Raw genomic sequence first — 27,095 nt, forward strand, 5'->3', positions numbered from 1 at the left:
GAAATCAGGACCTCAAGTGCTCCAGCCTAGCTACCTCCTGGGGGACATGGGGCACAGAGCACTCCCAGCATCCGTGGGGCCAGGTTTGGAGTGAGGGGGGTGTCCCCACGACGAGCAGGGCTGGGAGAACTCACACAAGCAGGACCTTCCCTGAGCCACCTCCTCTTGCAACTCACTTGCAAAGAGTTGAGCTGGTCTCAGCTTCCAGGACATTAGCCCCAAAGCATCAGCAGAGCCAGGTACGGGGCCAGGCTTCCTGTGCCCTGGTTGTGCTGAGCTCACAGTAGCTCAGGCATGAACCAGACCCCAGTGGGAGACCATCCTTTAATGAGAGGAGGCAGAGGAGGAGGGAAGCATGCTCAAGGCCAAAATGAGCAGAGTGAGGGTAGGAATGAGTGCCCGGACTGACACGTTAACAGCCACACAGTGGGACTTCAGCTCTCAGACCAGGCAAACAGGATCAGGGACCAGTCCACACCAGTGGTACCAGCACAGGGAAGGATTTCGGAAACTGGAAGCTGAGAAGTAATTAAGATCTTGTTGGAAATAACCACAAAAGGGCGAACACAGATGAGCTATCGGGGTCTTTAACCCAGCTGAAAGAGGCTGGGCTCAGACAGGGGTGCGGGAGGCTGAGGATGCGAGCTGAAAACCCGACCCCATCTTCCCCCTCTGCGTGGGTGGCAGCACCCACAGCTGGGCACCCGCTCTGACAGCATTGCATCCGGGCTGCGGGACTAATCGCGTGTGGAACGAGCCCCAGCACGGAGCCTCATTGGCCTGGGCCGGACTGGTGAGCACTGCTTCCTCGGGGCCGCCAAGTCCTGTCAAGCTATGACTCATGTGCCACATTGTCACCGGCAAATCTCATTGTCCCTTTTCCCTTCTGTCTCCGAGTCTGAGCATCCGGGAGCTCATGCTCAGCCCTAAGGCTTTAACGCATATAACCAGAGCAAAATGCATTGCAGCAAGGACAAGGGAATGGCTCTTTCCTGTCCTGAGTGTCTTGGATCACGTCACATTCACCAGGGCCTAAAAACTAGGGGTGATGGGATAAAATTAGAGGTGGATCCATCCGTGGCAGGGAGATCAGCTGCCCTGGGTGGGTCACGGTGGCTTCCTTGAGCGAAGAGCACAGAAATGCCACGCCGGGGCTTGCCGGCTACAGACAGAAGGCACCGGTTTCTTTGGACACTTGAGATCTCAAAGCATCTCAGATCTCAGCATCAGAGTCATTGCAAGATAACCTCCGTCCCCACAAGCACACGTCCCACCCCTCCCATACCTAAATCTATCCATTCCAGTAGTCCAAGCTGGACTCTCCCCAAATTTCTGACTGCAAACGATTGGGATGGGGGTTACAGATCTTGTCACTCCCTTCCCAGCCTGTCTGGACCATGGGTATTCCCCACCCTGACAGCCCACTGGAAGAAGAGGAGCCATCTATTTTTTTTTTTTTTTTTTGCTATTAAACCAGCAGTTGTTCCCTCCCTGCACACACAGGTATCACAGAGGCTTTCAGAAATCTTAACCAGAGTGACAGGCTAAGGTTGCTGTGAAATTAAAACCACAGCCGTACAGCAAACAGCACTGAATTTCAGGCTACAACTGTCCTGGGGCTGGAGCTCCATTTTGCCTTTGGGGAAAAGCATCCAGGGAGCAGTTGGAAGAAGGCGGATTGGGGAAGAGGATGAAGAAGCTGCTGAGCACAGCCCCACTACAGATTAAAACACTGGGATGAATAAGGAGGCAGCACGTTCCCAACTTTTACATCTCATCGCAAGCTCCAGGCTCACTTGGAGGGTCCGACACTGTCCAGGGCAGAAGGGGTTTGTGTATCTCAGCCTCTGAACACAAAACACCTTCAGCAGCAACTTAATCCAACTCACTGTGACATGGGGGACACACACGCACCTCTCCATCACCTCCCTCGCAGCTCGGAGAGCTGCATGCTTCCCACCTAGCAGGAGCTCAGACACACAAGCTAACAAGGTCACCCAGCCAGAGTTGCAGTGAGGCTGCAGAGACCAAGACATCTCACTTCTGGCAGGTGTTTAGACCCGATCGATGGATGGCAATTTGCCTCTTCCTTGACATAAGTATTTCCACTCCAGGAATGCTTTTAATTACTGTAGCTATCATGGATTTTTCATGGGACTGTTTGACTTTGGTCAAACCTTGGCACCAAAATCTTCCATCATCTCTCCAGCCCAGCTTTAAGACCAACATGCTACGTACAGTTAAAGCACCCGTTTGGTCCTTCCAAAACCAGAGTCCAGCTCAGGTCTCTCCAGCTCGCTCCCCATCCATCACAAATTAAACCCCACAGCACTGCTGCTGCTTTAAGATTTGTTCAGCTTCAGAGGTGCTTTTCTCTGCTGCATTACAAAGCCCTTCCCATCACCTGCAACTGGGGATTTAAGCATCTACCTCATGTGCACCTAATGAAAGGCGAGAGCATTATTGCCTTGAACTGCGTCCAACCATACACAAACACTCCAACTTGCAGACAACCGCAGCAGAGAAAGGCAAACTGCAACCCCATGCATGGGAAGATTAGCACAAACATTAGATGTTTTAAAACGCACTCACCAGGCATCTCTTAAGAAAAACACCTACAACCCAGCTGCTGTCTGCTCAGGAGCAGCCAGCAGAGCCCCTCGCAGCTTCTGGCCTCTTAACCAGCAACGATTTACTGCTAATTTACACCTGAGCCCAGTTTTCTCCTCCAGCTTCAGCTCTGCTCCTTAAAGCAGCAGCTGTGAAGCTGCTTTTCATTTGCCTCCTAGCACAGGTGGAGGAACCAGAGCCAAACAGTGCAATGACTTCAACCCATCACTTCGTCCATCAGCCACAGCCAGTAGAGACCCAGGAGTCCTGCTTCCCCACCTCCCCACTACCCACAGTGAGACAATGAGGTCTGCGTTGGGCTCTTTCCATAATTTAACCATCAGAGCAGCATGCGGTGGAACGGCTCCAGGCTGGACACAATCCAGCAGTAATTGCAAGGCACGTGCAAGGGAGACTCAACTGACGGAATTGTGCTGGCTCTGGAGTGGGCCCAGAGCAGACACAGCCAAGGCCCGTGCGTGGTTTAATGAAACCACAGAGGTTCAGTGACCACCCCAGTGCCTCCATGTCTGCTGGAAGACCCTGTGCAAGTTACATTTCTTCCTCTGGACTTCAGTGTACCCTGTATAAACTTGGTAACCTTCACTGTTCTTCAGCATCTGGGGTTAATGTCAGGCTGAGAGCATCAACACCCCACTTCAGTGGGAGGACTGGGTGCTCAGCCTGGTGAGGATCAGCCCCCCACAACCACTTCGACCAAGGAGCAATCCTGGAAACTGTTCACAACACAGCAAGCCCCAAATCTCCTCTAACAGTCCTGAACTGACCCCAGGAAGGCTGGATTTGAGCAGGAACATCTATTCAAGGAGTAGCAGGAGACTCTACATCAGTGGCAAAAGCTAACAACAGTCTAAATGTTACTTTTATTACAGCCTCTGATAAAGTATAATTTTAGAGCAGTTGAAGTAAGTGCAGAGCTCTTCCAGTTTGTCTCGCAGATCCTTCAGTAGGTACTCATGTGCCAAAGGCAACACAAGCAGAGAAATAAAGCTCGTAAATCAGCTGTGCTATTTCCCCAACCTTCCACAAGCAGGCTCTGAATTTCTCCAGATCTCACTTACCAAACAACCCCATGACGACGAGAGGGGAAGCACAGCACCATTCTTTCCCTCTGGCCCACAAGGGTGAACAGAGATTGGAGCTAAAGGTCAGGTTTAGCCCTAGGATGTTAAAATAAAACAGAAATAAACCAGCAAAGAGTAAAACCAAGGCTGAAAGCAAGGCGGCTTCTCCTCTGCAGAGCACTGAAGAGCCACAGCAGCCTTCCAAGAGGAGTCACAACAGCCGAAAAAGCACAATGGTCCCCCATTCATAACCCCCTACAAAGCCACAAAACAACTCCAGGTGGCCAAATATCTGGAGGCACTTTGATTTTTTTTGTCTTTAAATCACCTGGATTTAAAGCTTCATATGTAGAAAGCCAACACCTTTCTCCCTATCTCCAATTGCAGGCTCTTCTGCCTTCCCATAGGGAGCTCTGCAGAAAGCCAAGCCCCCTCCTTCCTCACACCTTCCCAGCTGCTGGGGAAGGTGTGAAACTTTCCATCCACAGACTCTGCTTTTACACTTCCCCAATTATCGGTCTCGCTGGTGCAAAGACGCTGAATTCATTAGGAGAAGCAGGACAGTTCTGGCGACTCAGCCCCAGGAAGTGTGGAGACAACATGTGGATGAGATCTGCTCTACCTCCTCTCCCAGCTGGACAGCTTCACCCAAATTTTATTGCCCAGCCCTCCCAGTTAACAATATCCCCAGAACCACAGCTATAATGGCTTCCTGTGGCTGCAAGCAACATCAAAATGAGATCTCATTTCTAAAGCAAGTCCCTTCTCTGTGTGGAGAGGGACTAGGCAGGGACTTAGGAGAGCAGGTTTCACGGCCAAATACTCCTCCAAATGTCCTGCCCACTTACTTGTGCTCTCTGGGACAACAGCGTCCAAGGATGTGATGGACTTTAAGGCTTGATGGAGCCTATCGGCCACCAACAAACAGCCTGGATAAAGCAAGAGACTGGTAGCACCCACCCTAATTCAGCACCTCACCAAGACAGATACATGGGTGGCATTGGTATCAGCAGAGGCAGAGAGCTTTCACATGCCGACGAACTCCATCACAGGTGTCCCCGTGGCTGCATGCCAAGGCAAGAGCAGTCAGCAGCTGATCAGCGTCTCAATCGCAAACAGGCAGAGCCTCATCCTGATCTCAGAGGGACAACCCCTGGTTCTTAAAAGACTTTATTTGTAAATGGACAATCACTGCTTTACATAGAAAAACAATCCTGTTAAAAGTACCTTGAAAAATCTTCAAGGCCAAGGTAAATGGAAAGAGGAGGGGAAAAGTAACCAAAATGAACACTATAAAAAGAAATGGGGAAAAAGATGGGGAAAGGGAAAGATAGAGGGGGGAGCTGCGACAGGGCTGGACCCAACCACCACTCTTGGGTGCAGGTACGTTAGTCCAAGGGAAAAGGAAAGTTTGAGGGCAGAGAGAGAAGGATCCCCAGCAGGGAGGAGGTTTTGCCACTACCGTGTTTAGGGCAGGGGGCCCCTCAAGGGGCCACGAGGAGGCACCCCAGGGGGCCTCTGTGCAGGCCGGGGTGGCAGGGGGACTCTCTGATAGCCATACGGTGGGGGGCGAGGGGGACCATTGTACCCGTGAGGAGGCATCAGTGGAGGAGGGCCACGCATCCCGTGGTGCGGCATGGGGCCTGGGTGACCTGCGGGGACAGAGCACAGACATTAACAACCTCTGCGCAGAGAAGCGGCAACAGACAATCCCCCACCCTTGGGTGCCAGCTCTAGCGGGTGCCCATGGTTTGGGCCAACACTCTCCCTCGTTCCTCCCCCCTACCAGCAGGTCCTGGAGAAATGAGTCTCTCCTAGGACCCCACCACAGCTGGTGGACACGACAGGTCTCAGGAACCCTCCCTGCTGGCAAAGCCCAGTTGATATCCTGACGTGAGAGATGGCAGGGGGAAATCACCAGAAATCGCAGAGCCCCACGTCACGACGAACACGAGGAAAGCCCCAGGAGACCCTGGTTTAGCAGCTCGCAGCTGCCAGGTCTTGCTTCAAGACATCTCTCCGCAGGGAGGCCATGATATCACCTCCTCCCCGTCCCCGTTAAGCTAGGAACGAGGGAGGGCGGCAGGGCCGAAGCAAGTGCTAAACTCAACGGAGTGTGTACGATCGATAGAAAAGAACACATACCGCCTCTTGCAGGCACCCACTTACCCATGGGCGACCCGAAATGAGGTCCTCGGGGTGGCATACCCATGGGTGGGGGTCCAGGGTGTGGCATGCCAGGTGGGGGCCGAGGGGGAGGCTGGCCTCCGGAGCCTGGTGGTCCTGGGTGATGCTGGCCCATCCCAGGTGGCCCATGGTGCACTTGCATGGGAGGCATTCCTGAGGGAATAACGAGTCGAGGGACGTTCGCAACAAGGGCAGCCGCTTGGCACGGTGGCTCCGGGCCCCCACAGCCCAGAGGGGCACTAATTCCAGCAGTACAGTTACCTCAGGTACAGAAGCAAGGTCTGCAAAGGGGTTTCTGCTACCAAAAGGGAGGTTAATGAGGAGAAAGTGCAAAGTTCTCTGACAAGAGGCAACAGGAACAGGCTGCAGCATAGGAAATGCTGCTTGGATGTAAAGGGCAAGGGTGAGAAAGATGTGACAGCAAGCATGGTGCAGCCCTGGGACAGGGGCTTGGAGAGAAATCATCACCCTTGGAGATTTTGGACAAGCTCCCTGAGCAACGTGACTTTGAAGCTTGCCCTGCTCTGAGCAGGAGTGGCCTGGGTCCCTCCAAATCTACTTTTTTCTATTATTCACTTATTTTATCCCTTTAAAAAAACCAAACACACAGAGATTCTTTTCTCCTCATCAGAAACTCAAGAGCCCAGCATGGCTTCACAGGGTATGCGGTGCAGAAGCACTCAGTCAGGCTTTCCTTTGCTGTGTGTAATTGGCTACTCTAACGCCTGAAAAGCCAGCTTGTAATCGGGGACAAGCAGCAGCCATCTGGTCACTCACACGGCCAGAGCCATGATCACACAAAGCACCCTAATCAGCCAGCGTGGGAGAGCATCTCAGTGCAGGGATCATTTTAGAGCAAGCAGGATTAAACAAAAACAAAACCAAAAAAAATTAAATTGCAAATTTCACTTAATTTTTGCATTTGAAACCAGAGCCTAGATGTATATGCTGCTCATTCCCCAGTACTACAGGGCTAAAAATGGAAGGAAATCAAAGAAACATTTTGTTCTCATGTCTTGAATTAGCTCCTGCCTGGCAGAGCTGCAGACTGTGCTAGGAAGGTTCACACTTAACGTATTAGTTTACACTAGAGAAAAATGACAAAGACTTGGAGTCTCATTAACATCCTCCCAGCCAGAACAGCACCCGAGACCTTAAAAGCTTGCGCCATGACAGACCCTGCCTTCCCGTGTCCCACACATTCACACCTTGAGGAAACTACTGTCTTGACCCAACTGGATGCCTCCCAGAAGGGCACTACTTCCTAAATCACCAAAGTGCTTCATCAATCCCACTGGGCCCCGCTCCAGGCTATTTTTTAACACATTTTAGAACATCCATGAAAGAAACCCAGAAACCAGGCGCAGCGCCGCTGACGTGACATACTCGTTCCTACGCAGACCCTCCTGTTTCTTCACCAGGCTGCCCTGTGCTGCAGAGAGCAACATCCTGGGGAAAGTTGCTGCGTTCAGTCCCCTACAGAGGATGGCAACAGTTTTCTCCCCATTTTACAGAAGGGGAACCTCAGGGAAGACAAAGGAGGGGGCGATTTACCCAAGCCCAGCCCCCCAAAGGAGAAGACAAGCTACGTTTCCTGAGCTCAATACCTGATTGCTGCTTACCTGGATGGTGCATCCCACCCGGAGGGAAGGGGTGCGGGTGAGGTGGGTGTCCCCCAGCAGGTGCAGCCCCGGAGGGGGGGCCAGGGGCACCCGCACCGGGCGGCATGGGTGGGGGTGGCATGGCAGGAGGCATGCCAGGAGGCATCGCGCCGGGGGGCGGCACCGGCGGGGGGAATGATCCTGGGGGCGGGAGGCCTGGGAAGAGAGACAGCAAGAATTTGGTTAAGTATAAAAAGTAAACAAACCAAAAGCATTTAAAAAAACCCAAAGACAGCTCCCAGGCAATCAGGAAGGAGGGGAAAGCACACAGAGCCACAGGAACCATAAAAAAACAGCAGACAGAAGCAGGATCTTTTCAGCTCTGGGACACCGCAGGCTGAGCTGCCACGGGGAGGGAAGAGGACATCCTAAGGTCCTGCCTGTTCATGATCCTACAGCTCCGCTGAGGGTTTTGTGCCGACTGTCACCAAAGAACTCCCACGCAGTGTGGCACCGCTGCCCTGAGCCTCCCCACGTGACAAGGAGTGCCTCAACACGAGGCACAGCAGAATGCAGCCACCCCCAGGACCGGTGATAGATGGGCACAACAGCCTCCCGTCAACCAATGCGGCACAGAGATGGGCACTGCCACGATTCACCCACCTGGAGGAGTGACACCAGGTCCCAGGGTGGTAACAACAGGGGTAGGGACAGACGGAGGAGGAGGAGCATCGGCAAACAGCTGATGGGGCCGATCCGCCTGCGAGAGAGGGTTCTGGGCTGCTAGGAGACGCTCGGCGGCTGAGCCATGCCGCTCGCCTTTGGAATCTTTTTTGAAGGCGTAGGAAACGGTGATGGGCCTGTTGCAGAGGTACTGTCCGTTCATGGCCTCGATGGCAGCATCTGAGGCATCGAAGCTGGCAAAGTTGATGAAGGCGTAACCCTTCGAGTTGCCCGTGTCGGGGTCTCGCATGATCTTGGGCGTCTGCAGGATGACCCCGAAGGCACTGAAGGTGTCGTACAACAGCTTCTCATCGATTTCGGGGTCCAGGTTGCCAATGAAGATGTTGGCCCCCACGTCCAGGTTTTTGTTGTGGGCCGAGGCTTTGTTCACTCGGATTGGCTTCCCGTATAATTTGATCATGTTCATGATCTTAATGGCATAATCCGCATCCTCCTCGCTGAGGAACTCCACAAACCCATAGCCTGCAACGAGTCCCCAGATAGAGCTTTAGGAGAGGGCAGACCCATGGCCTCCCACAGCTCGTCCAACACCACTTGATTTAAAACCAGAGCACCCCAGGCTCCCCTCACAGGAAGGAAGATGATTTCCCCTAGGGATCATCCATCCCTCACCTCTCTTCCTGCAGTAATCTCTCTCTGGCTAACCCCAGCTGAAGTATTTTATTCAACGGGCAGCTTTTGAGAGAGAACAATAAATATCTCACCTTGGTGCTGGCCTGTGACTCGATCCTTGGGCATGTGAGTATTGACGACTGGTCCTGCTTGGAGAAAGAGCTCCCACAGCAGCGGCTCGCTGACTTTCTCGTCCAACCCCCCAACGTACACCGTTGCATCTTGAGCAGAGGGAAAAAGAAAAGCCGATTTAGACCCGTGAGCTCAGGAAGCTGGAAGTCTCGGCTGTGTGAGAACTTCAGGGCTTGACAGTGAAATCACTCAGGCCTGAGGCAGAGATCCCCCTTAAACTTTTAACCAGATCCCCCATAATTATGCCCTCAACCAGGGAGGCCCCCAAACCCTCCCCCCCACTTTTCTCTAGGGAGACCAGAACCCCTCCATTCCAGCTCCTGTGTGCCCAGGAAGCCTACTGCCCCCCCTTGTGCCCAATAAGGCAAGGACCCCCCCACCAGCTGACACCAGCTGACACCCCCCCACCATCTCTCAGGAGACCAGGTCCTCTCCACAGCCCCCTTAGCCTCCAGCTCACCCTGCCCCCCCCCATTAGCACCCCAAGTCTCCAGGGAGCCCATGCTCCCCCCCCAAACCCCCAAACATCTCCAGATCACTCTGACCCCCCCACAAGGCACCCCATGTCCCCAGGGTCCACCCACAAAGGTCCCCAGGGACCCCCCATGTTCCCAGGGAGCCCAGGCCCCCACCCCAAACCATCTCCAGGGCGTCTGGGACCCAATCCCTCCGCCCAGCTCCAATATGACCCCAGGGACCCCTGCCCCCGTCCCCCCATCCCCAGGGAGCCCAGCCCTCCCCACGCCCCCGCCACGTCCCCAGGGAGCCCACGCCACCCTCCAAACCCCTAAACATCTCCAGGGAGCCCAGGACACTCCCCCCCAGCTCCACCACGTCCCCGGGGACCCCTGCCCCCACCCCCGCGTCCCCAGAGATCCCGGTCGTCCCCCCCCAAAGCACCCCCCATCCCCAGGGAGCCCATGCCACCCCCCAAACCCCTAAACATCTCCAGGGAGCCCGGGACACCACCAGCCCCCCTCCCCAGCTCTACCACGTCTCCGGGGACCCCTGCCCCCCCCCCACCTCCCCAGGGAGCCCGGTCCCCCCCGGCCCCCCACGTCCCCAGTCCGCCCCGCAGCCCCTCCCCGCCCCCGCGGCAGGCCCCGGCCCGGCCCCGCCGATCACCCTGGTTCCGCTCGGAGATGGGCCCCGCCGCCATCTTGCCCCGCCGCCCGCTCCCGCTCGCGCGGCGCCGCCGTCACACAACGCCGCCGCGCGCGGTGACGTCAGCCGCAGGCGCCAGTCCCACCCCCTCGCGCCGACGAGGTGGGGCTGGACCGGAAATAGCGTCACGGATGAGCGCCGGGAAGGCGCGGCGGCCATCTTGAGTGTGGGCGGGCGGGGTGACCGAGCCGGCCCCAACCCCCCTTCTGTCGCGATATCCCCTGCCGTGACAGGCGACGACATCACCCTCACGGCCGGGAGCACTGCCCCAGCGGTAGGGGTCCTCAGTGCCCGGGGACCCGAGTGCTGTCTGATCCCGGTGTGGAGGGATCCCGGTGCCGGGGAAATCCCGGTGCCGGGGAAATCCCGGTGCCGGGGAAATCCCGGTGCCGAGAGATCCCTGCGCTGAGGGATCCCAGTGCTGGGGGAATCCCAGTGCTGGGGGAATCCCAGTGCTGGGAGGTCCAGGTGCCAGGAGATCCCAGTGTGGAGGAATCCCAGTGCCAGGTAAGGATCCCAGCGCTGGCAGATCCCAGTACCAGGGGAATGCCAGTGCCGGGGGGACCCCCATGTCCGCAGACCCCCACTTCAGCCTCACGTGCCGGGCGTCCCCCATCCCGGCCCCCTGCCCAGTTCCCCCCTCGCGGCCACGCGGCGTCACCTGCAAAACTTCGCTTTAATTGTCTTAAAAATACAGACCTCGTGGAAAAGGAGCTGGCCAACTGCCCCCAGCAGGGCGAGGATCCCACCTGCCTCCGCCAGCCCCCCGGGAGGAGGACTGGGGGGGCCGCCCGTGGCTCCCCAATCTCCCACCTCATCCCCATTCCCGTCCCCCCTCCATCCCGAGGCATTTCAGGGCACTGGAGCGGGTCCCTCATGCCATCCCACGGCGGCAGAGATGGCAGTGCGGATGTCGGCCTCACCACGGCCACAGCCGAGCCCTGCGGTGGGCCCAGGGCGCTGCAGGAGCCGGGATCCAGCTGTCCCCATCCTCCTCGGGGACCCGCGTTACAGCCCCAGAGCCGAGGGCCGGACTCCCTGCAAAGCACTGGGGGCTCCCACACCATCAGTGGGATTAAACCCCCCCAGTAATGCCGAGCGGTGGGGCCTGATCCTGCTCACCTGGGCTGGATGGGACCATCCCAGCCCTGAGCTCCTCAAAGCTTCTGTGGAGGTAGCAAGAATTTAATGAAAAACCAAGAAACTGCCAGGCACGGCGAGAGTCGGGGGCACCTTTGGGACCCCCCCTGCTCTGCCTCCTCCAGCCCAGGCACCAGCAGCTGAGTGGCACCGCAGGATCTGGCCCCAAAAAGCCCTGCGCCCTGGTGGGGAGCAGGAGCGCAGCAGCGGGGAACCGCTCAAAGGCAATGGCAGAAGGCGCAGGGCAGTTTTTGGGGGTGGGTGTCCCCAAAATCTGTGCGGCTGGAGGGAGCCCCGGGGGTGGGACACCCCAGAGCCCTGCCGAGGGACGGGGCTGTCCCAGCAGCCGTGTGTCCCCACAGAGGGGGAGGATCCCATCCCCAGGACCCTCACCGGGAGGGTGTGAGGGCGCTGCCAGCGGCCTCAGTGCAGGATCCCGCTGGCTGCCAGGCGCTGAGCCGGTCCTGCAGCAACGTCAGCTCCTCGGCCAGGCCGGCCGGAGATGGGGCGAAGCGCCCATGCTGCGGGGAGAGGTGGTGTCCGGCCGGGGGTGATGTGTACAGGGTCAGGGGGGACATGGTCAGGGGTGGGATGGACGGGCACGGGGTCAGAATGGATGGACACAGGGTGGGATAGATGGATACAGAGTTGGATGGATGGACACAGGTCAGGATGAATGGACATGGGGTCAGGATGCACGGACATGGGGTCGGGATGGACAGATGGATATGGGGTCGGGATGGATGGACACGGGTCAGGATGGATGGACACGGGTCGGGATGGATGGACACGGGTCGGGATGGATGGACACAAGAGGGCATGGATAGACACGGGGTCAGGACAGCCACGCACAGACCACCCACACCAGCCTCAACCCACGTCCCCAGCTGCAGGACACAGCCGGGGAAAAAGAAATCCCCTCCGAACCGGGAACCCTTCGGGTCTGGGCCCACCTGGGACCCCCACCATGGTGCAGCCCCGCTGTGCTTCAGTTTCCCCTGACTTCACCGGACAGACCCCATCAGGGAGACCCCAAGCCCCGGTGCCGGCGTTACCTGTGCCTCAGGCAGACCCCGCAGGTAGCAGCGCTGCCAGAGCCGGACGGAAGGTCCTGCAGCGCAGGGCAGCAGCAGCCCCGGGGGGGGGGCAGGGGGCCGGTTACCCCCCGGGCTGCCCCCCCACTCGCCAAGGCTCTCTAGGGAGGGGGCCCAGCGGGACAGGCGTTGGGGGGGACGGCCGCTCCTCCAGGGAAAGGGTTGGGGTGACAACATCCCCTTGGTCAGCACGAAGACATTGCCGGCCCCTGGCCCTGGCCAGGCATCAGTGGGCTGGGAAATGGTGGGGGGAAAAATAGGAATTAGGGAAAAAGGGGGGGAAAAGCCAGCAGGAGGGGAAAACCCCACAGTTAGGGATGGGGCACGATTTTTGGGGGGCACACAGCACCAGGAAGGGATTTAACGTGCAGAGCACCCCAAATTGAACAGGTGAGCAGGCAGGTGGGTCTCATACAGCACAACCTGGACGCCTGGCTCCCTTCCCAGCAGTGCAGCCCCCCTGCCAAAGCCAAGCCCTGACTCACCCTGCTTGGGGTCTGGGGGTCTGCAGCGTTGGGAGGTCCTACAGTGCCAGCAGCACCCGCTGGGTTCCTGAATCGGGCCCGCTGGTGCCGGCTGTAGCGCAGCCCCCAGTCCCAGACAGTGGGCAGCCTGCAGGCAGGGCTGCCTGTCCTGCCCACCTGCGGCGCACCTGGCTGGGGGTCCCGCCAACCGTTCACCGGTGTATAGGTCTGGCTACGAGGCCGGTGCTGCCGGGAGGAGAAGGGATGAAACAGGAGCTTTTGGGGGGGCGTCAATCTCCAATTGGGGATATGGATGGGGAAACTGAGGCATGGCGCAGGTGGATGCAGCCAAGCGGGATGGGAGAGGATTCATCTCTGTCCCCAAATCCATCCCTAAACCCCGCTTGCTGGCAAGGGACCCAGGAGTGTGTGCCCCCCGCCTCCAAGCTCACCGGGCTGCCTCGTCCCTGCTGCCGCTGGCAGCTGAAGAGGAAGGTGCTGAAGTAAGGGGCGAAGCTGCTGTCGTGGAGGGCGAGGAGATAGGCCTCAGTAAAGCCAAAAGCCGCTGGGAATTGCCGCACTAGCTGCCACGTGCAGTCCAGGAACAGCAGGAAAACGGGAGCCTGGGGTGGGAGGAGACGCGTGCCTGTCACCCACTGAGGACGCGGACAGGGTAGTGGCGGCACGGGGTGGGTTCTCACCTCCTCCCGGGGGCTGTCGCGACGGAGGAGCCCCAGTCGGTGGGGAAAGGGGTGTCCAGCTGCCACCCATTCCCGCTGCACCAGGCTCTGGAAGCCGGGCAGGGTGCGGGTATGGGGGTCCCCTAGGAGCTGCACCAGCGAGGCCAGCAGGCAGTTTAGGTCCCGGTCTGATGGCTCTGGGAGGGGGAATGAGGCATTGAGGGGGTGTCCCCAGTGTGTCACCACCCCACCCCCCCAAAACGTACCCCCCTGCTTCTCCCCTCCTGGTGCTACCTTGCAGGAGGACGGAGCAGCGTCTCCCCGCCAGCAGCGATGCCACCTCAACAGCTTTTCTCAAGCAGGTGCTGGGGGCAAAAGGTGGGAGCGGGGTCAGGGCACCCCAAAATGCCACAGTCACCTGCCTGGGGGTCTGCAGCCCACCCTGGGATGCTCATGATGGTGGTGGGGGGATGACCATATGCCTGCTGCAACACCCCCATCACCAAGGCAGGCCATGGTGGGGACCCACCCCCCATAACAGGTAGTTTTAGGGTGAGGTTTTCCTCCACCATCCCGCACCCCAAAAAAAGCCCCCCCCCAGCACCGCCCACTCACCGGACATGGTCCAGCCAGCGTGTCCCCTCCAAGGCTGAGAGCCACTTCTCTTCCGCTGCCGCACCTGGCTCACATGGGCAAAGGATGGGGACGGTCAGTGGAGAAGGACCCCGGGGGTGGGACTGGGGGGTCCCCACCGGATCCCCCCCCCCCATCCCAGTCCCTGCTCACCGGGCAGGCAGAGCGCCCGCAGCTTGAGGTGGGCGACCTGGATGTCGGCGAGGGTGGGCAGCTCGGCAGTGTCGGCCAGCACACAAGGCCCACGGCCCCCCAGCAGCAGAGCCTCCAGGCACCTGGGTGGGGGGCAGAGGGACCCCCAGGTGGGGCTGGGTTGGGGAAACACCCCCAGACCCCCCCCAGGAGCCCCAGCAGGACTCACCTCACATCCTCACTGCCTGGCTCAGAGGCTGCGTGGAAGCTGGCAGCTCTCAGCAGGTCTCCGCCGCCTGGGTGGTGCCAGCACAGGCGCTGCGGGCAAGACAGGGTGACACCCCCACACACATCACCCCCCCATCCCCTATTCCCCCCCACCCCCCAGCACCCCAGCAGCCTCCCAGGGCACTCACAGGCACCCGGCGCTCCTCAAAGTGGGCGAAGGTCCGCTTGAGGTCGTGGTCCAGGAGCCCGCTGGGCACCCACAGGTACTGGGGGAGGCTGTGGGGGGGGGGGGGGCATGGGGCAGGTGCCCCCTCCCCAGTACCCCCCAAATCCCAGGGTGCCATTTTGAGTGGCTCACAGGATGTTTTCCCAAACGGAGGGGAGGCTTTTCTCCCCCATCCCTTCACCACCCTCCCTGGTCCCCTCGGGGTGGGGGTGGTTCATGCTGTGCTCCCCCCCAGTATGGGGTGCTGGGGGGCCCATGGACCCCAGTGTCCATCTGGGCCATACCTGGGGGCCATGTCGAAGCGCTCGTTGACGGCGCTCACCCTCCAGCCCACGGCACCCAGGCGCTTCAGCTCCTTTTCCCAGTCACGCAGGCTCTCAAAGAGCAGCGTGGCAGCCGAGCCTTCCTCCTCATCCTCATCCTCCAAAGGGGCTTCAGCTGGGCAGCACCAGCCATCGTGTCCCTCGCCAGTGTCCCCCAGCCATGCGGCTGCCTCCCGCGCTTGGGCGATGGCATTGGCGACCTGCAGAGAGGAGCCAGGACCGGGCATGAGCCCCCCCTGCAAGTCCCCCCCCCAAAGCCATGGAGCACCTCAGAACTGGGTACAAAGCCTCCCTGTGTCCCCCGTAACTGCCAGCCCCACCAGCTCACCCGAAACGCCTGCAGAGCCAACCCGTTCTCCTGGAAGTGGAAGCGGAGCAGGCGGAAATCCCGGCAGAAAACAGCCAACTCCTCAGGGATGAACTTGAGGGTGGAGGCGGCCGTCAGCACCTTGGGTTTGGTGAAGCTGCTGGCTGTGGCAGGCGTTGAGGGGGTGGCCATCAGCACTGGCTGAGACCTGCCCAACTCATCACACAGGGGCTCGGGGTTGTCACTTTTACCTGCCACCAGCTTGCGGATGCAGGGCAGTGCCACGTCGTAGTCGCTGTGGAGGAAGGCACGGGAGCCGGGAGCCTGTGGGAGATGGGCAGAGAGCTGGAAGCTGCCCCCAGCGTGTGTGTCCCCCCCCAGCCCTGGGAAAGGCAGTGGGGCTGGATCTGGGACCCCACTGCCTTTGCCCGGCTGGCGCTGGGCCCCCATGGCTGCACCTTGTCCCCCACCGCGTCCTGCAGTGAGGAGTTCCCCGGGTGAATGCAGGGAGTCCGCAGCTGATGAGCAAGAGCGAGGCTGGGATGGGGCTGGGATGTCACCGGGATGGGGCTGGAGCTGCGATGGGTCTGGGATGGGGTCAGGATAGCGCCAGGATGCAGCCGCAATGGGGTTAGGTTGCAGCCGGGATGGGGCTGGGATGGGGATGGAGCTGGGATGGGATTAGGATGCAGCTGGGATGGGGATGGAGCTGGGATGGGGTCAGGATGGAGCTGGGATGGGCTGGGGTCGGGATGGGGCTTGGCTGGGATGGAGTCGGGATGAGGATAGGATGGGGTCAGGATGGGGCTGGGCCGGGGCCGGGATGCAGCCGCAGTGGGATTAGGATGCAGCCGGGCTGGGGCTGGGGCCGGAGCGGGGGGGAGGTGCGGCGGGCAGCGCGGGGCCCCGCGGCCTGTCCCGGTTCCCGGGTCCCGGTCCCGGTTCCCTGTTCCCGTTCCCGTTCCCGGTCCCACCTGGGCGGGCAGGAAGGCGACGCGCCGGTTGGTGCAGAGCAGCGTCCCGGGGACGGAGCCGTCTCCCTCTCGGCAGCGCTGCCGGGCGCCCGCCGCCTCCTCCAGCACCAGCTCCCCTGCGGGCACCGGGCGCCGGGTCCGGGGGGGTCCCAGGAGCGCCCCGACCCCCCCTCAAGCCCTCCCCTACCCTCCCCCGGGGCGGCCCCGGAGCATCCCGGCACCTGCCCTACCTGGGAGGCCGGGGAAGGCCGGCCGGCGGCCGCCCGGTGCCCCACTCATGGCGGAGGGACTTTGACCGGGCGGGCCCGGACCGGCGGCGACGGCGGCGGGAGCCGGAACGGAGAAACCCGGGAACCCCGAGCAACACCGCCCGCCCCGCCCCGCCCGGCCCGGCCCCCGGGCCCGGCATCCCGGCCCCCCCTCCCCGGGCCCGGCGGGGCGGAGCGGCAGCAGGCAGGATGGCCGCGCTGCCCGCACCCTGCCTGCCCTCCGCCCCGGCGGCAGCCCCCCCCCCCGTCTCACACACACGCCCCCCGGTTAGCGGGGAGAGCCCGGGGGCACGGGCAGGAGCTCCGTTGCCGGATGGGGGGTGCGCGGCATCAGGCACCCCATAAAGGATGGGCATTGCTGGAGGGGGACCTACAGCTCCAGGGACCCTGTAAGGGATGGGCAGTGCGGGGGGGGGGGGCATCCAGCCGCAGGCACCCCATAAGGAACGGTTGGTGTTGGAGGGGGACCTATAGCTGCAGGGACCCCGTAAGGGCTGGATGGTGCTGGAGGGGGTGCACATAACAACTCCAGACACCCTGTAGATGCTTGGCCAGCCAAGGGTCATGCAGTACGGGCGTACCCCCAGCCCCCCAGCCCATTCCCTCGCCTTTCCGCTGGCTGACACGGGGGCCCCGCACAGCCCCACGGCCTCTCCTCCGGACACGGCTCTGCCGGGGAAGAACGAGCTGCTCCGTGACTCATCGCCAAAGCACGGCCTTCGCCTCCCAACCCCGGAAAAACCAGCACGCTGCCGGTACCTGTGCCAAGCCGGCCTGGCTCCCGCCGGCCCCAACCTCGCCGAGGCGGCCCAGGGACCTGGGGCCCTGACCCCGCTGCCAGCAGCAGGTGGATGGTGGCCCTGGCGCCACCTTTGCCACCTCCTCACTGCCAAAAAACCCCTGGGGACCCCAAAACTCAAATCCCCTCGGCTCAGCTCCTCCTGCCAGGGCAGGACCAGGGCAGCCGAGGCACCGGTGCCAGCACAAGGCAGGATGAACCCTGGCATAAACCAGGCTCAAGAGAAAAACCCAGCACCGTTGGAGCACACACTCCAGCTAAAAATCTTATTTTTGGCGTATTTGCCCCCAGATTTTGGGGGCAGGTCCAGCTTTGGTGGCTGCAAAGCTCAGGCACTCCAATTTTCTTCCTGCAGGAAAATCACCCGGTGGAGCATCCTGGGGCAGCTCGGCGGAGTCTTTGGCTCTGGCACCTGGCAGATAAGAGGAATTTCCTGCAGGGCTTTAACCCAGGACTGCTCTCCAAGGTGAGGGCAGCGTCCGCACCAGCTTGGGATCAGCCCGGGCCACCCCAAGAGCTGGAGGAAAATTGGCTGGCACAGGCAAGCCCGCACCAACGTGGCACTGGGCATGGTGCAGCCACTCACCGATGCTGGGAGGAAGGAATAACACTGGGAGGTGAAATAGAAAATCCCAATGCAAAGAAATCCCGTGGGAAACTGCTCCCATCTCCCTGCCATACAGGTTTCCAACCAGCCCCAAAAGGCCCCAAACGCAGCACCGTGGGGTGAGGACGTAGCCGCCCTTCCCCACTCGCAGGCCCAGGGCTGGACCGATGGGGCTGTAGCTCTTGATGAACATCATCAGAGTGGCTTTTTCCTCTTTCTGAACCCATTTAAAGCTTCAGCATCCAAAACACCTCATGCCAGCAAGCAGATGGATTTTATCTTTATGCTGGGCAAAGCCTTACTTGGGTATTAAATTGCTCAAAGCATCCCTGGGTGCTGGCCTTCAAATGCAGCTGGGGAAAAGGTTCCTCCAAAATCAGCGAGGATAGACAAAAATGCTGATGGAGGCGGAGGGAGGTGGTTTCTTTTTTAAATGAAAGCCTGAATTTGATACCGAAATAGAAGGAAATCTTCCCCAATCCCCAGGAAGGAGGATGGAAGGAGGATGCTGTGCTTCACAGCAGAGAAAAAAAACCCTAACTTGATGTGGGAGGGGATGAAGGCAGGGAATTTGGGGCACAAAGAGTCAGGGCACCCAGAGCTCATTGGGGCTGAATCCCCGGGGCAAAGTGGAGGAAAGAGGCACAGCCGCTGCCTAGGGCTTAATTAGTTGAATGTTGTTTATTGTCAGTGAATCTATGGTAGCATAAATGAAGGATGCGGTGTACAGCCCGATTGCAACGCGCCATCTAGTGCTGGCTACAGCGGTGCTCACAGGGAGTAAAAAAATCACCAACCTAATATTTAATTAAAAAAAAAAAAAAAAAAAGTCTTTTGTGAATAAAAAATTGCAGAATTAATTCAGGTCACTTCTTGTAGGATTAGTGATAACCAAAGCATCCCATCAGCCTTCCCCAGGGAGCGGCGAGGTAACATACATGAAGGTAAATGCTCATTCGACAAAATAAAATGCTCATTAATAGGTTTTGCCCACCCTTAAAGAAAATCTTTACTGCACCCAGGGCCTGCTGGCAGCAATGTTTCTTCCAACGACACTATTAAGTGCACTTATTTTAAGACCTCAGGATCACGTTGCAGCCAATGGGAGAAAAACCCTCCCGGGGGCAGGTTTGGTGCTTTTTCTTCCATGAAAGATACTTTGGAGTATGAGTTGCTCTCACTTCCCACTTTAAAAAAATAGGAAAAATATCCACTGCATGGGCTGTGGCTTTAGTGTGTTTATGAATAGGACCTGGCGGATGGTAGATATCATCTTCCAATAAATATAATTTGCATTTAACAGTCCCTTAAAAAAGAAAAAAAAATTAGTTTCACCATAAAGGAAACAAAAATGACCTGAAAAAATCCTTCGTGGTTCTGAAGAAATGCAGCTGGTTCAGTGTGACCCAGCTGAGGTTGGGGCTCATGGGGCGCTTGGGGAATAGCCAAAACTCCGCCCTTCATAGCAAAAATACTCTGCAAAGATTTTTCATCCTTGCCTTAAGTTCAATTGGTTGGTTCCACCCCCCCCACCCCCCTTTGGATTTTAAAAAAAGCTACAGATTCTACTAACTGCAATAAAACCTGACAACGCAGGGCACTAAAGATCCTGCAAAATCCTACCACGCTGGGATCCCTGCAGGTGCCAAGGCTGCAGGGCTGGCTGTCCAACCCCCCTCCCCCCCGCCCCAGACCTGGAGAACAACTTTTTGGGGAACAACTTTGCCATTTTCCTCCTTAACCGCAGTGCTGGGGTGGCACGCGAGCCCCCTTCTCATTTCCCTTCCAGGTGCCCATGGGATGGGGAGAGGTTGGCATCCCCACCCTGGTGCAGCCGTCCGGGCTTACCCAGTCCTCGGAGAGGGACCACACTACACTCAAGCTTTGTTAATAAGAACACAAAGCAAAACTTGCTTTCCCACCCAAAAAAAAAAACCCTCAGGAGGAGGAAGAGTGACAGCATCTCTGGGAATTTGGGATTTGAGATGATTTTCTTCTAGGAGGATGCACAGACGGGGTACCTGCTGCTGGCATTCCCCATTTTTTTTTCCCCTAAGACAGTATTATGCACAACTCCATCACGTTTACAAAATTAAAGCAAAGCTCCCCATAACCTCTGCTGTGTGAGCAGCCAAGATTTCCTGGTGGTGCTTCATTGCCAGGAAGGAACCCCCCTCCAGAGAGTGGGTCCGAGAATCAGCGCCAGGCGCTTCCCACTGCAATGCAACCTCCAGCATCCATTAGCTTGGTACCGTGGCAGGATGGAGTTAACCAAAACAGAGACAAATCCCCCCCCCCCCCCCGCAAAAAAAACAGGAATGGCTGGTGAAGCATCGCCTTTTGCCTTCCCTCCTCCTGCGCCCATGTTCTTTGGTTGGGGGGGGCGCTCCTATCACTTTCGGCAGTAGTGGAAGGATACTCCCCAAACCAAAATAAAGCTGCCGTTCCGGTTACAGGAAAAATAAATGGCAGAAACTGGTATATAAACCAAGTGACCCCCTTATAGTGAGGGTTTTGTTTGTTTTTCTAAACATTTTGGCTTAATATTTGGGGTGAACCAAGAGACTGCTGCAGGGTAACCGGGGTGAGAGCCTGCAGGGCTTAACCAGTGCTTTATATTCTCGCCCCTGGGTTAAAGTACGTCAGATTTACTGCAATTTAAGGGAAAGACTTGCTATCTGGCATTTGCTCTGAGATAAGAGGACACGTCACCTACAGGAACCAGTGCCAACCCTCGGTTGCATCGATTGTATATTAAAGGCGGCCTTTTGCATCATGCAGCTGGGCAAGGCTTATCTGTGCTCAGTGATTTAATAAAACCAAAGAGAACAACTGAAATCTGAGTTAAACCATCACTGGGATATTTACAATCCACCCACAAGCAGTTTCAATGGCTGGACCCAAACCGTTAGGACCACGCTTAATGACCCTGCGCAGCCGCCTCCTCTAGAAAAGGCCTTAATTTGTGGGTTTTTAGATACATATTAAAGTGGTAAAACTTGTACATTAGAACCAAGCCTTAGGGTATTTGTGAGAATAAGGCTTCAGGTGATTCTCCAGTGTTAAGTACACTTTCACTTCCTCTGCCCGGTCCTCTCGTCCCTTCTCACCAGGAAGGGCAGCGGGCAGGATCAGCATGGGAAGGGATTGCATAGTTTGGTGCCTTCTGAAAAAAAAAAACAAAAAAAATAATGAGGGAATGTTGTAAAGTTTCAAATTATCAGTATAATTCATGTTTATTTTCATGTGGTAAAACGCTGAACCTCGCTCTATACAGGATCGAGTCTGGTTTGGGAGCTGTAGTTACAAAAAAAAAAAATCTGTGCAAACATCGCAGTGCTAAAGTTAAACCCACCCTGCAAGACGTGAACGGGAGCGTACAGTTCATCCTACGCCGCAGGGGCTGGGACAGGGGGCGAAGGGAACGTAGTGGACCACATTGAGTGCGTAAATTAGTTACGGGTTCATTTTTTCTTAACGTTTCGCTCTATGGCCCTATTATCAAAAATATCTTTTAATATTCCTCAGCCTAAGGTCAGTTATGTGGCTCAGCAAAATGGAGCCAAGTTAATTTGATTCAGCAGAACAGAGGTAGTACAGAAGTAGCTTGCTCAAGTAGAAAGAGTTATCGCGGGTGTGTGTGTCCACGTATGGCTGCAAGCGCCTGGCAGCCCACTGCGGATTTACCTCCCGGTGCTGCGGGATGCTCTTTGTCCTCTCTACTTCCCCACGCCGATGGTTATTGCTGGGTGGGGACACCGACCTTGTTTCTTGTCTCAATTCTTACTAAGTCGGGTCAACCGTACCGCGAACAGAATGGTTTTGCACAGTACTTCTGCAGGAAAAAAACCTCAAAACCACTCAAGCACTGTGACCACCCCTCTGTCTCCCTCCCACCCCAAGAAAAAAAGAGTTTAAAAATAACATTTTAAAACCAGAGTTGAGCCCATTGGAAGGGCAGAGCCCCAAGCCCACTGCTAAGACATGGTCGGAGACATCCAATGGGGCTGGGCTTGGACGCGTTCAACTGCAAAAAAAACCCCAATAACATCCAATTCCAACTAAGTTTCACTCAGTACCAGCAAAAAGAAATATAAAATAAAAACTGTTAAAAAAAAAATCTCAATTAAAAGGTTTGTGATGTTCAAACTGAAATCGCTGGGGCATTTTCGCTCAATTCTGGGCAGTTAGTGCCATCGGAGTCCAGCTGGCAGGACCCGGCAGGGCACTGCTCCCTGTTTGCCTTCTCCAAAAGCTTTGGTCTGGTTTATTGAATCGTTTTGAAGAACCCCCCCTTGCACCCTGTGCTCCAACCTGAGCACACCCTCCGCTAATCCTAGTCACCCCTTGCCAGAAGAAGCCTCTTGAAAAGCATTCTCCTCCCTCTTGCAGGGTCTCTGGGAGGGGGGAGCTGGTTTTTCTCACCCCCTATCCCTCCCACCACCCTCCTGCATCACCTCCATCACACCAGCCAAATCTCATTTCTCAGCCCATCCAGCCAAATACTTGCTCCCTCCTCTTCACAGACAGGGAGAGGAGCAGTGGAGCAGTGGGGGGGTTTAAAAAAAATTATATATATATATATATATATTATTGCATTCCCCATCTTTCATGGGTCCCAAGATCAGCGCCAGGGCAGGGCGCTCAGAACCTGTGCACTAGAGCCTCCCGCTCCTTGCGTTTCAGCTCCTCTTTGTAACAGCACGAGCAGAAATTCCCAGTTTCTGGATGTCCGTAAAAACTGCAGTTTGGCTGCTTGCATTTGGTCTGCTGAACATTATAAAGAACTCGGCTTTTATTTTTGTCCGCCGGCATTCCTTTCTGCGAGCTTTCCTGGTCGAGGTATTCCCTGTAGCCGTTGCTGTGCGGGGGGAGGCAGGTTGAGCCATCGCACTCCGATGGGTAGGTGGGATGGATGTCCATGTCCGTGGGGGAGAATCTCCCCAGGTGGGAAGGGCTGGTTTGGTAGGGATTCGGCCGCGCCTGGGTGCAATGTCTGGGTAAGGTAGCGTAGGGAGGAAGGCTGCTGCAGGACCCCCCGGCTACCTGCCGCCTGCTGTCTTGATAGCTGGGGGGGTGCGACCCTTCCGTGCTGTTCACCATGGAGGGTCTGGGAAAGGTGAAAACACCCGAATAGCCGGAGGGAAAAGCTGCTATTTTAGTGCCTGTGGCCAGATCTGGGGTCTGGATGGCGTATGCGGGGGGAGGCTGGGGGTAAGCGGGGGTGAGCATCACTTCCTCACCCTTGTGGGTGTTCGCCTCCGGCTCCAGCTTCTTGGCAGGAGCAGCGCTCCCCAGCGCCTTCTTCTCGGCCTCCTTTTGTTTCTGCTCAGCCATAAAACGTTCCTCGGCATCCAGAAGGTACCGCTGGATCATCTCCTCCTGGTACTGGTGCCGGTTGCTGGTCTTGAGGTGGCCGGCAAAGATGAACTTGCGCTCTCCCTGCATGGCAGCCCGGAGGATGCTCAGGCTCAGCCTGACGTCGTTGCTGTATTTGTAGGGGTCTGCCGGCTTTTCAGGGGCTGCTTTACCTGGGCAGGGTTTCTCCACAGGAGCTGACAAGTCTCCTTGAGAAGATTCCTCTTTGCTGCCTTTCCTGGACTTCAAGGATCCTTTCTTCTTCTTCTCCAAGGTATCCCCCTGCCCGTTGCTCACACCTCCCTTGATAGTTTTGCTGTGCATCAAGCCACCCATGTTCTTTTTTAGCTTACTTCCCAAAGTCTTGCCGAAGCTGCCCAGCTTATTGGCAACCGAGTCTGCCCGTTTTTTATCTTTTTCCTTATCCTTTTCTCGCTCTTTCTTTGGTTTCTCTTTGTCCTTGCAGCCCCTGCTGCCGCCATTGCTCGCTGAACTGCTGCAGACCGACTCCTTGTCCGACTCTCCCGACTCCGCAGCTGAACGAGCGTCATCGCCCGCGGAGGCTGTAGGGGATTCCGGCTGGGCCAAAGGCGCCTAGGGAGAAAGAAAACATACATATCAAAGTCCAGCAAGTTCCTCGGAGAAGTGTTTTCAGGCTGAAGGTGAAACAGAGAAGTAGGCGCTTGCTTGGAAAATGGAGGGGACAACATTCAAACACCCTCAATGCGACATGTCCCCAGCAGCCGTCCTGCACATCCATAAATGTCGTAACTTGCTAGAGGTTCCAGGGGAAAAGCTAGAGAAGAAGAGGTGCTACTGGCAAAGACGGGGCCAAAAAATTCCCCCTCTGGTCACCCAGAAGCACAGTGGGCACGGCTGGCACCCATTTCCCTGGGGTCACGGCATCCTCCATTCCTTTGCATCAACGGTTCGTACATCGATAAGGCTGAGATAGGGATGGGTTACGGTATTTCTAAGCAAAGCATCTGAGAGCACGTGGCCAGTTAAGGAGGTCACAACCAAAACGTCACCATTCGAGCTTTGCTACAGAGATGACGCCTCAGCAATTTCTGACAGACCAAAACAGCTCACATTCAACTTCGGGGAGTTTTCTCCCAAAAAGGGCGGGCGGGGAAACCAACCCTTCATGCTGTCAAGGCACCTACCACCATCTGCCAACGCACCACCAGAGAGATTTGGGAAGCGGACGGGAGTTTTCCTGCCAAGGAAAGGTCCCAGGAAAACTACAGTCAAACCACGGGTCTCAAGGCAGCTTCTGGCAGCTGTAAACCAACAGTTCGTGTTTGTCTTGGAGGAGGCAGCGTCGTCTTCGCTGCCAGCCACCTACACAAGAGCCTGCCCTGCGGGATGTACAAGGGCTGCGTTTCAAGTTTGCATGAAGAGTAAAAACAGGCATGAAAAGCTCTAGGAAAAAAGTGCACATGCAAAAAAACCAGGTCGTTTATCTGCTCAGAGCAGTATTAGCTGCAATTTCTGCAGGCACAGACCACCTCACGTGAAGGAGAGCAAGCCAACTGACGACTTCACGTCTGCTGCCTTGCAGAAAGGAGGTTTAAGTAATTAAAGAGTAAAGAAAATAGTCCTTGTCTCTTTACCTGCATGTCACAAGGCAATGTGATCCATTTAACATTCATGTAGCTGTGCAGCAAGTGCAACTTTGCTTCCAGTGATAACGTCACACTAAAATTTAAAATAAGGATAAAAAAAAGTTAGAGTTAAGTTTCATTTTAATAACTGAGGTTCTCTCCTCTATAATTAGTTATTTGCCTGTTGTCTTTATGTTAAAAAGCATGTTTTAACAAAGCAGGTATAACTGCATCAAGACAGCAGCAGTACAAAAGGTGACATTTTTGTAGCCTTCCAAACCTTTCAATTAAAACACAAATGAATAAATAAGAAGATTCCTGAATGTCCAAATCAAGCTTGCTACAAATTAAAATGAACTTGACAAATAATCTTACTCATATCTGAGACAAATACCAAAAAAGCAGATGTCACAGATCTAAATAGAGCTAGTTTCAAAATGATTCTCCTCTCCACAAAAACAACTTCAGAAAAAAGTAAAGATGTTTTCTCAAAAATTTCCACTTGTCAAAAAAAAAAAAAATTCTTTTCAGTAAAAACAGGGACAGAGCCTTTTCCATGGGCTCCAAACCCTTCAAAATGAGATACTGTATCGGTATAAACCTGTGCTGAATTCTAATACTTTGATCTTGGAGGTTTCTAGGTTTCCTAACCCAAAGTCAGATGATGGACAAGTCATGCTCCCAGCTCTGACCACTACACCCACTGCTGCTGCCTTTTGGCTCAATAACAGGAAACTCGCTACTACCAAACCCTGACATGCCTGCCCTTAGTCTGAGTCAAAAATAGGAAGGGTGTCTGACTGCAAGTCACCCTCCCAGTTCCAGGGCCCACGCTCAGAGATACTTGTCATCTTTGAGTGGGGAGAGAGGAATGGAAAAAATACACTTCTTTTTGTGTAAATACGACAGCCGATCCTCTGCTGCTTCTTGTTTCTGAGCTACGCCCAGTCTGGAGCTCTAGGATTTGGAGCAATCAACTCTTCACCTTGTGGGAATGAAGCTCATGAGATGTCACAGTCCTACCCAAAATGTACCGAAATCAGGGCGTCAGAAGAGAATGAAGTAAAAGAAAAAGCCGTTCCGTCCCCACTGAATAAGTTCATACCCTGAGTATAACTTTCATCCAGACACAAGAAATCCCCAGCTGGGGACAGAGCCACAAACCCTCCGGCTGGGACTGCTCCGGTTTGCCATTAACCAACCTGGCCAGCTTGACGTTGTCACTGTCATCTTTTCCCCACTGCCATTCCTTCCCAGGATCCACGGCAAAGTGCACAGGGAGCAGCTTGTGCTCGGAGTCTGTCAGGGGGATCACAGCTGCATGAGGGACAGAAAGCTCACTTTTAATGCCTGAAAGGACAAACCTTTCACATGGGCAGCCAAGCTCTGAGTGCCTGCCAAGTACAACATCACCTCTGATGGCAACTGGTGTCATGCCAAATCACACAGCGACTGCCAATGCTTGGGATCATAGAATCATCATAGAATAACAGAATGGTTTGGGTTGGAAGGGACCTTTAAAGGTCACCTAGTCCAACCCCCCTGCCATAAGCAGGGATGTCTCCCACTTGATCAGATTGCTCAGAGCCCCGTCCAACCCAACCTCAAACGTCTCCAGCAACGGGGCATCGACCACCTCTCTGGGCAACCTGTGCCGGTGCCTCCCCACCCGCAGCATGAAACATTTCTTCCTGACATCTGGTCTGAATCTCCCCTCTTCTAGTGTAAAACCATCACCCCTTGTCCTATCACTACAGGCCCTACTAAAAAGTCTGTCCCTATCTTTCTTATAAGTACTGAAAGACGACAACAAGGTCTCCCCGGAGCCTCCTCTTCTCCAGACTGAACAACCCCAACTCTCTCAGCCTCGCTTCCATAGCAGAGGTGTTCCAGCCCTCGCATCATTTTTGTGCTCCCCCTCCGGACCTGCTCCGACAGCTCCGTGTCTTTCCTGTACTGAGGACCCCCGAGCTGGGTGCAGAGCTCCGGGGGGTCTCACCAGAGTGGAGCAGAGGGGCAGAATTCCCTCCCTCAACCTGCTGGCCATGCTGCTGGTGATACAAGCCCAGGAGACGGTTGGCTTGCTGGGCTGCCAGCGCACATTGCCAGCTCAGGTCCC

The 27,095-nt window shown here is 56.3% G+C and overlaps 3 protein-coding genes and 1 long non-coding RNA gene across 15 annotated transcripts in view; all 4 read right to left on the minus strand.

Moving 5' to 3' along the window:
* Positions 1–3,471: 3,471 nt before the first annotated feature.
* LOC138687375 (uncharacterized) lies at positions 3,472–4,597 on the minus strand. The gene is made up of 2 exons (XR_011326586.1): positions 4,544–4,597; positions 3,472–3,791 (listed from the first exon to the last, which is right to left on the minus strand). It is a non-coding gene; the product is annotated as an uncharacterized lncRNA (long non-coding RNA).
* A 252-nt stretch (positions 4,598–4,849) lies between these two features.
* Positions 4,850–10,230, minus strand: SF3B4 (splicing factor 3b subunit 4). Of its 2 annotated transcripts, none has more exons than XM_069794255.1 (6): positions 10,097–10,230; positions 8,932–9,060; positions 8,147–8,689; positions 7,505–7,699; positions 5,865–6,035; positions 4,850–5,347 (listed from the first exon to the last, which is right to left on the minus strand). In XM_069794255.1, exons 1-6 carry the CDS (start codon positions 10,128–10,130, stop codon positions 5,163–5,165), a joined length of 1,257 nt encoding a protein of 418 aa, XP_069650356.1. In that variant the 5' UTR covers positions 10,131–10,230; the 3' UTR covers positions 4,850–5,162. The 2 variants fall into 2 exon arrangements, with proteins under 2 accessions (XP_069650356.1, XP_069650355.1); XM_069794254.1 differs by having other exon boundaries at positions 5,841–6,035.
* A 562-nt stretch (positions 10,231–10,792) lies between these two features.
* MTMR11 (myotubularin related protein 11) lies at positions 10,793–17,657 on the minus strand. Of its 4 annotated transcripts, XM_069794244.1 has the most exons (15): positions 16,567–16,795; positions 16,337–16,452; positions 15,614–15,686; positions 15,384–15,526; positions 15,017–15,255; positions 14,695–14,782; positions 14,508–14,596; positions 14,300–14,421; positions 14,129–14,192; positions 13,808–13,878; positions 13,535–13,710; positions 13,286–13,456; positions 12,855–13,079; positions 12,331–12,603; positions 10,793–11,796 (listed from the first exon to the last, which is right to left on the minus strand). In XM_069794244.1, exons 1-15 carry the CDS (start codon positions 16,613–16,615, stop codon positions 11,665–11,667), a joined length of 2,031 nt encoding a protein of 676 aa, XP_069650345.1. In that variant the 5' UTR covers positions 16,616–16,795; the 3' UTR covers positions 10,793–11,664. The 4 variants fall into 4 exon arrangements, 3 of the variants coding, with proteins under 3 accessions (XP_069650345.1, XP_069650343.1, XP_069650344.1); XM_069794242.1 differs by lacking the exon at positions 16,337–16,452 and having other exon boundaries at positions 15,384–15,476; positions 16,567–17,650; XM_069794243.1 differs by lacking the exons at positions 12,855–13,079; positions 16,337–16,452 and having other exon boundaries at positions 15,384–15,476; positions 16,567–17,653.
* Positions 17,658–18,673: 1,016 nt separating this feature from the next.
* The window catches only part of OTUD7B (OTU deubiquitinase 7B), a 38,355-nt gene continuing 29,933 nt past the window's right edge, over positions 18,674–27,095 (minus strand). For 7 of the 8 annotated variants that reach the window (XM_069794246.1, XM_069794248.1, XM_069794250.1 and 4 more), the window contains 3 exons: positions 26,179–26,293; positions 24,986–25,070; positions 18,674–23,963 (listed from right to left, as the gene is read on the minus strand). In XM_069794246.1, coding sequence (XP_069650347.1) covers positions 22,656–23,963; positions 24,986–25,070; positions 26,179–26,293 — 1,508 coding nt within the window. In that variant the 3' untranslated portion in view covers positions 18,674–22,655. The remainder of the gene's footprint in view (positions 23,964–24,985; positions 25,071–26,178; positions 26,294–27,095) is intronic. The other variant, XR_011326585.1, reaches the window with a different exon arrangement.

The sequence above is a fragment of the Haliaeetus albicilla genome, chromosome 10, assembly GCF_947461875.1.
Source record: "Haliaeetus albicilla chromosome 10, bHalAlb1.1, whole genome shotgun sequence".
NCBI lineage: Eukaryota > Metazoa > Chordata > Aves > Accipitriformes > Accipitridae > Haliaeetus > Haliaeetus albicilla.

Bases quoted from the DNA above. Each gene is read 5' to 3' on its own strand.
- SF3B4 (XM_069794254.1), bottom strand. From the start codon at position 10,130: ATGGCGGCGGGGCCCATCTCCGAGCGGAACCAGG. The intron at 9,061-10,096 runs GTGATCGGCGGG...CCTCTGCTCAAG, and splicing joins CATCTCCGAGCGGAACCAGG to ATGCAACGGTGTACGTTGGG. The intron at 7,700-8,146 runs GTGGGTGAATCG...CTCTCTTCCCAG, and splicing joins ACCTGGTGTCACTCCTCCAG to GCCTCCCGCCCCCAGGATCA.
- MTMR11 (XM_069794242.1), bottom strand. From the start codon at position 17,612: ATGCCAGGGTTCATCCTGCCTTGTGCTGGCACCGGTGCCTCGGCTGCC. The intron at 14,597-14,694 runs GTGAGTGCCCTG...TCTTGCCCGCAG, and splicing joins TTGAGGAGCGCCGGGTGCCT to CGCCTGTGCTGGCACCACCC. The intron at 11,797-12,330 runs GTAACGCCGGCA...CTCTCCCCGCAG, and splicing joins GGGGTCTGCCTGAGGCACAG to CATGGGCGCTTCGCCCCATC.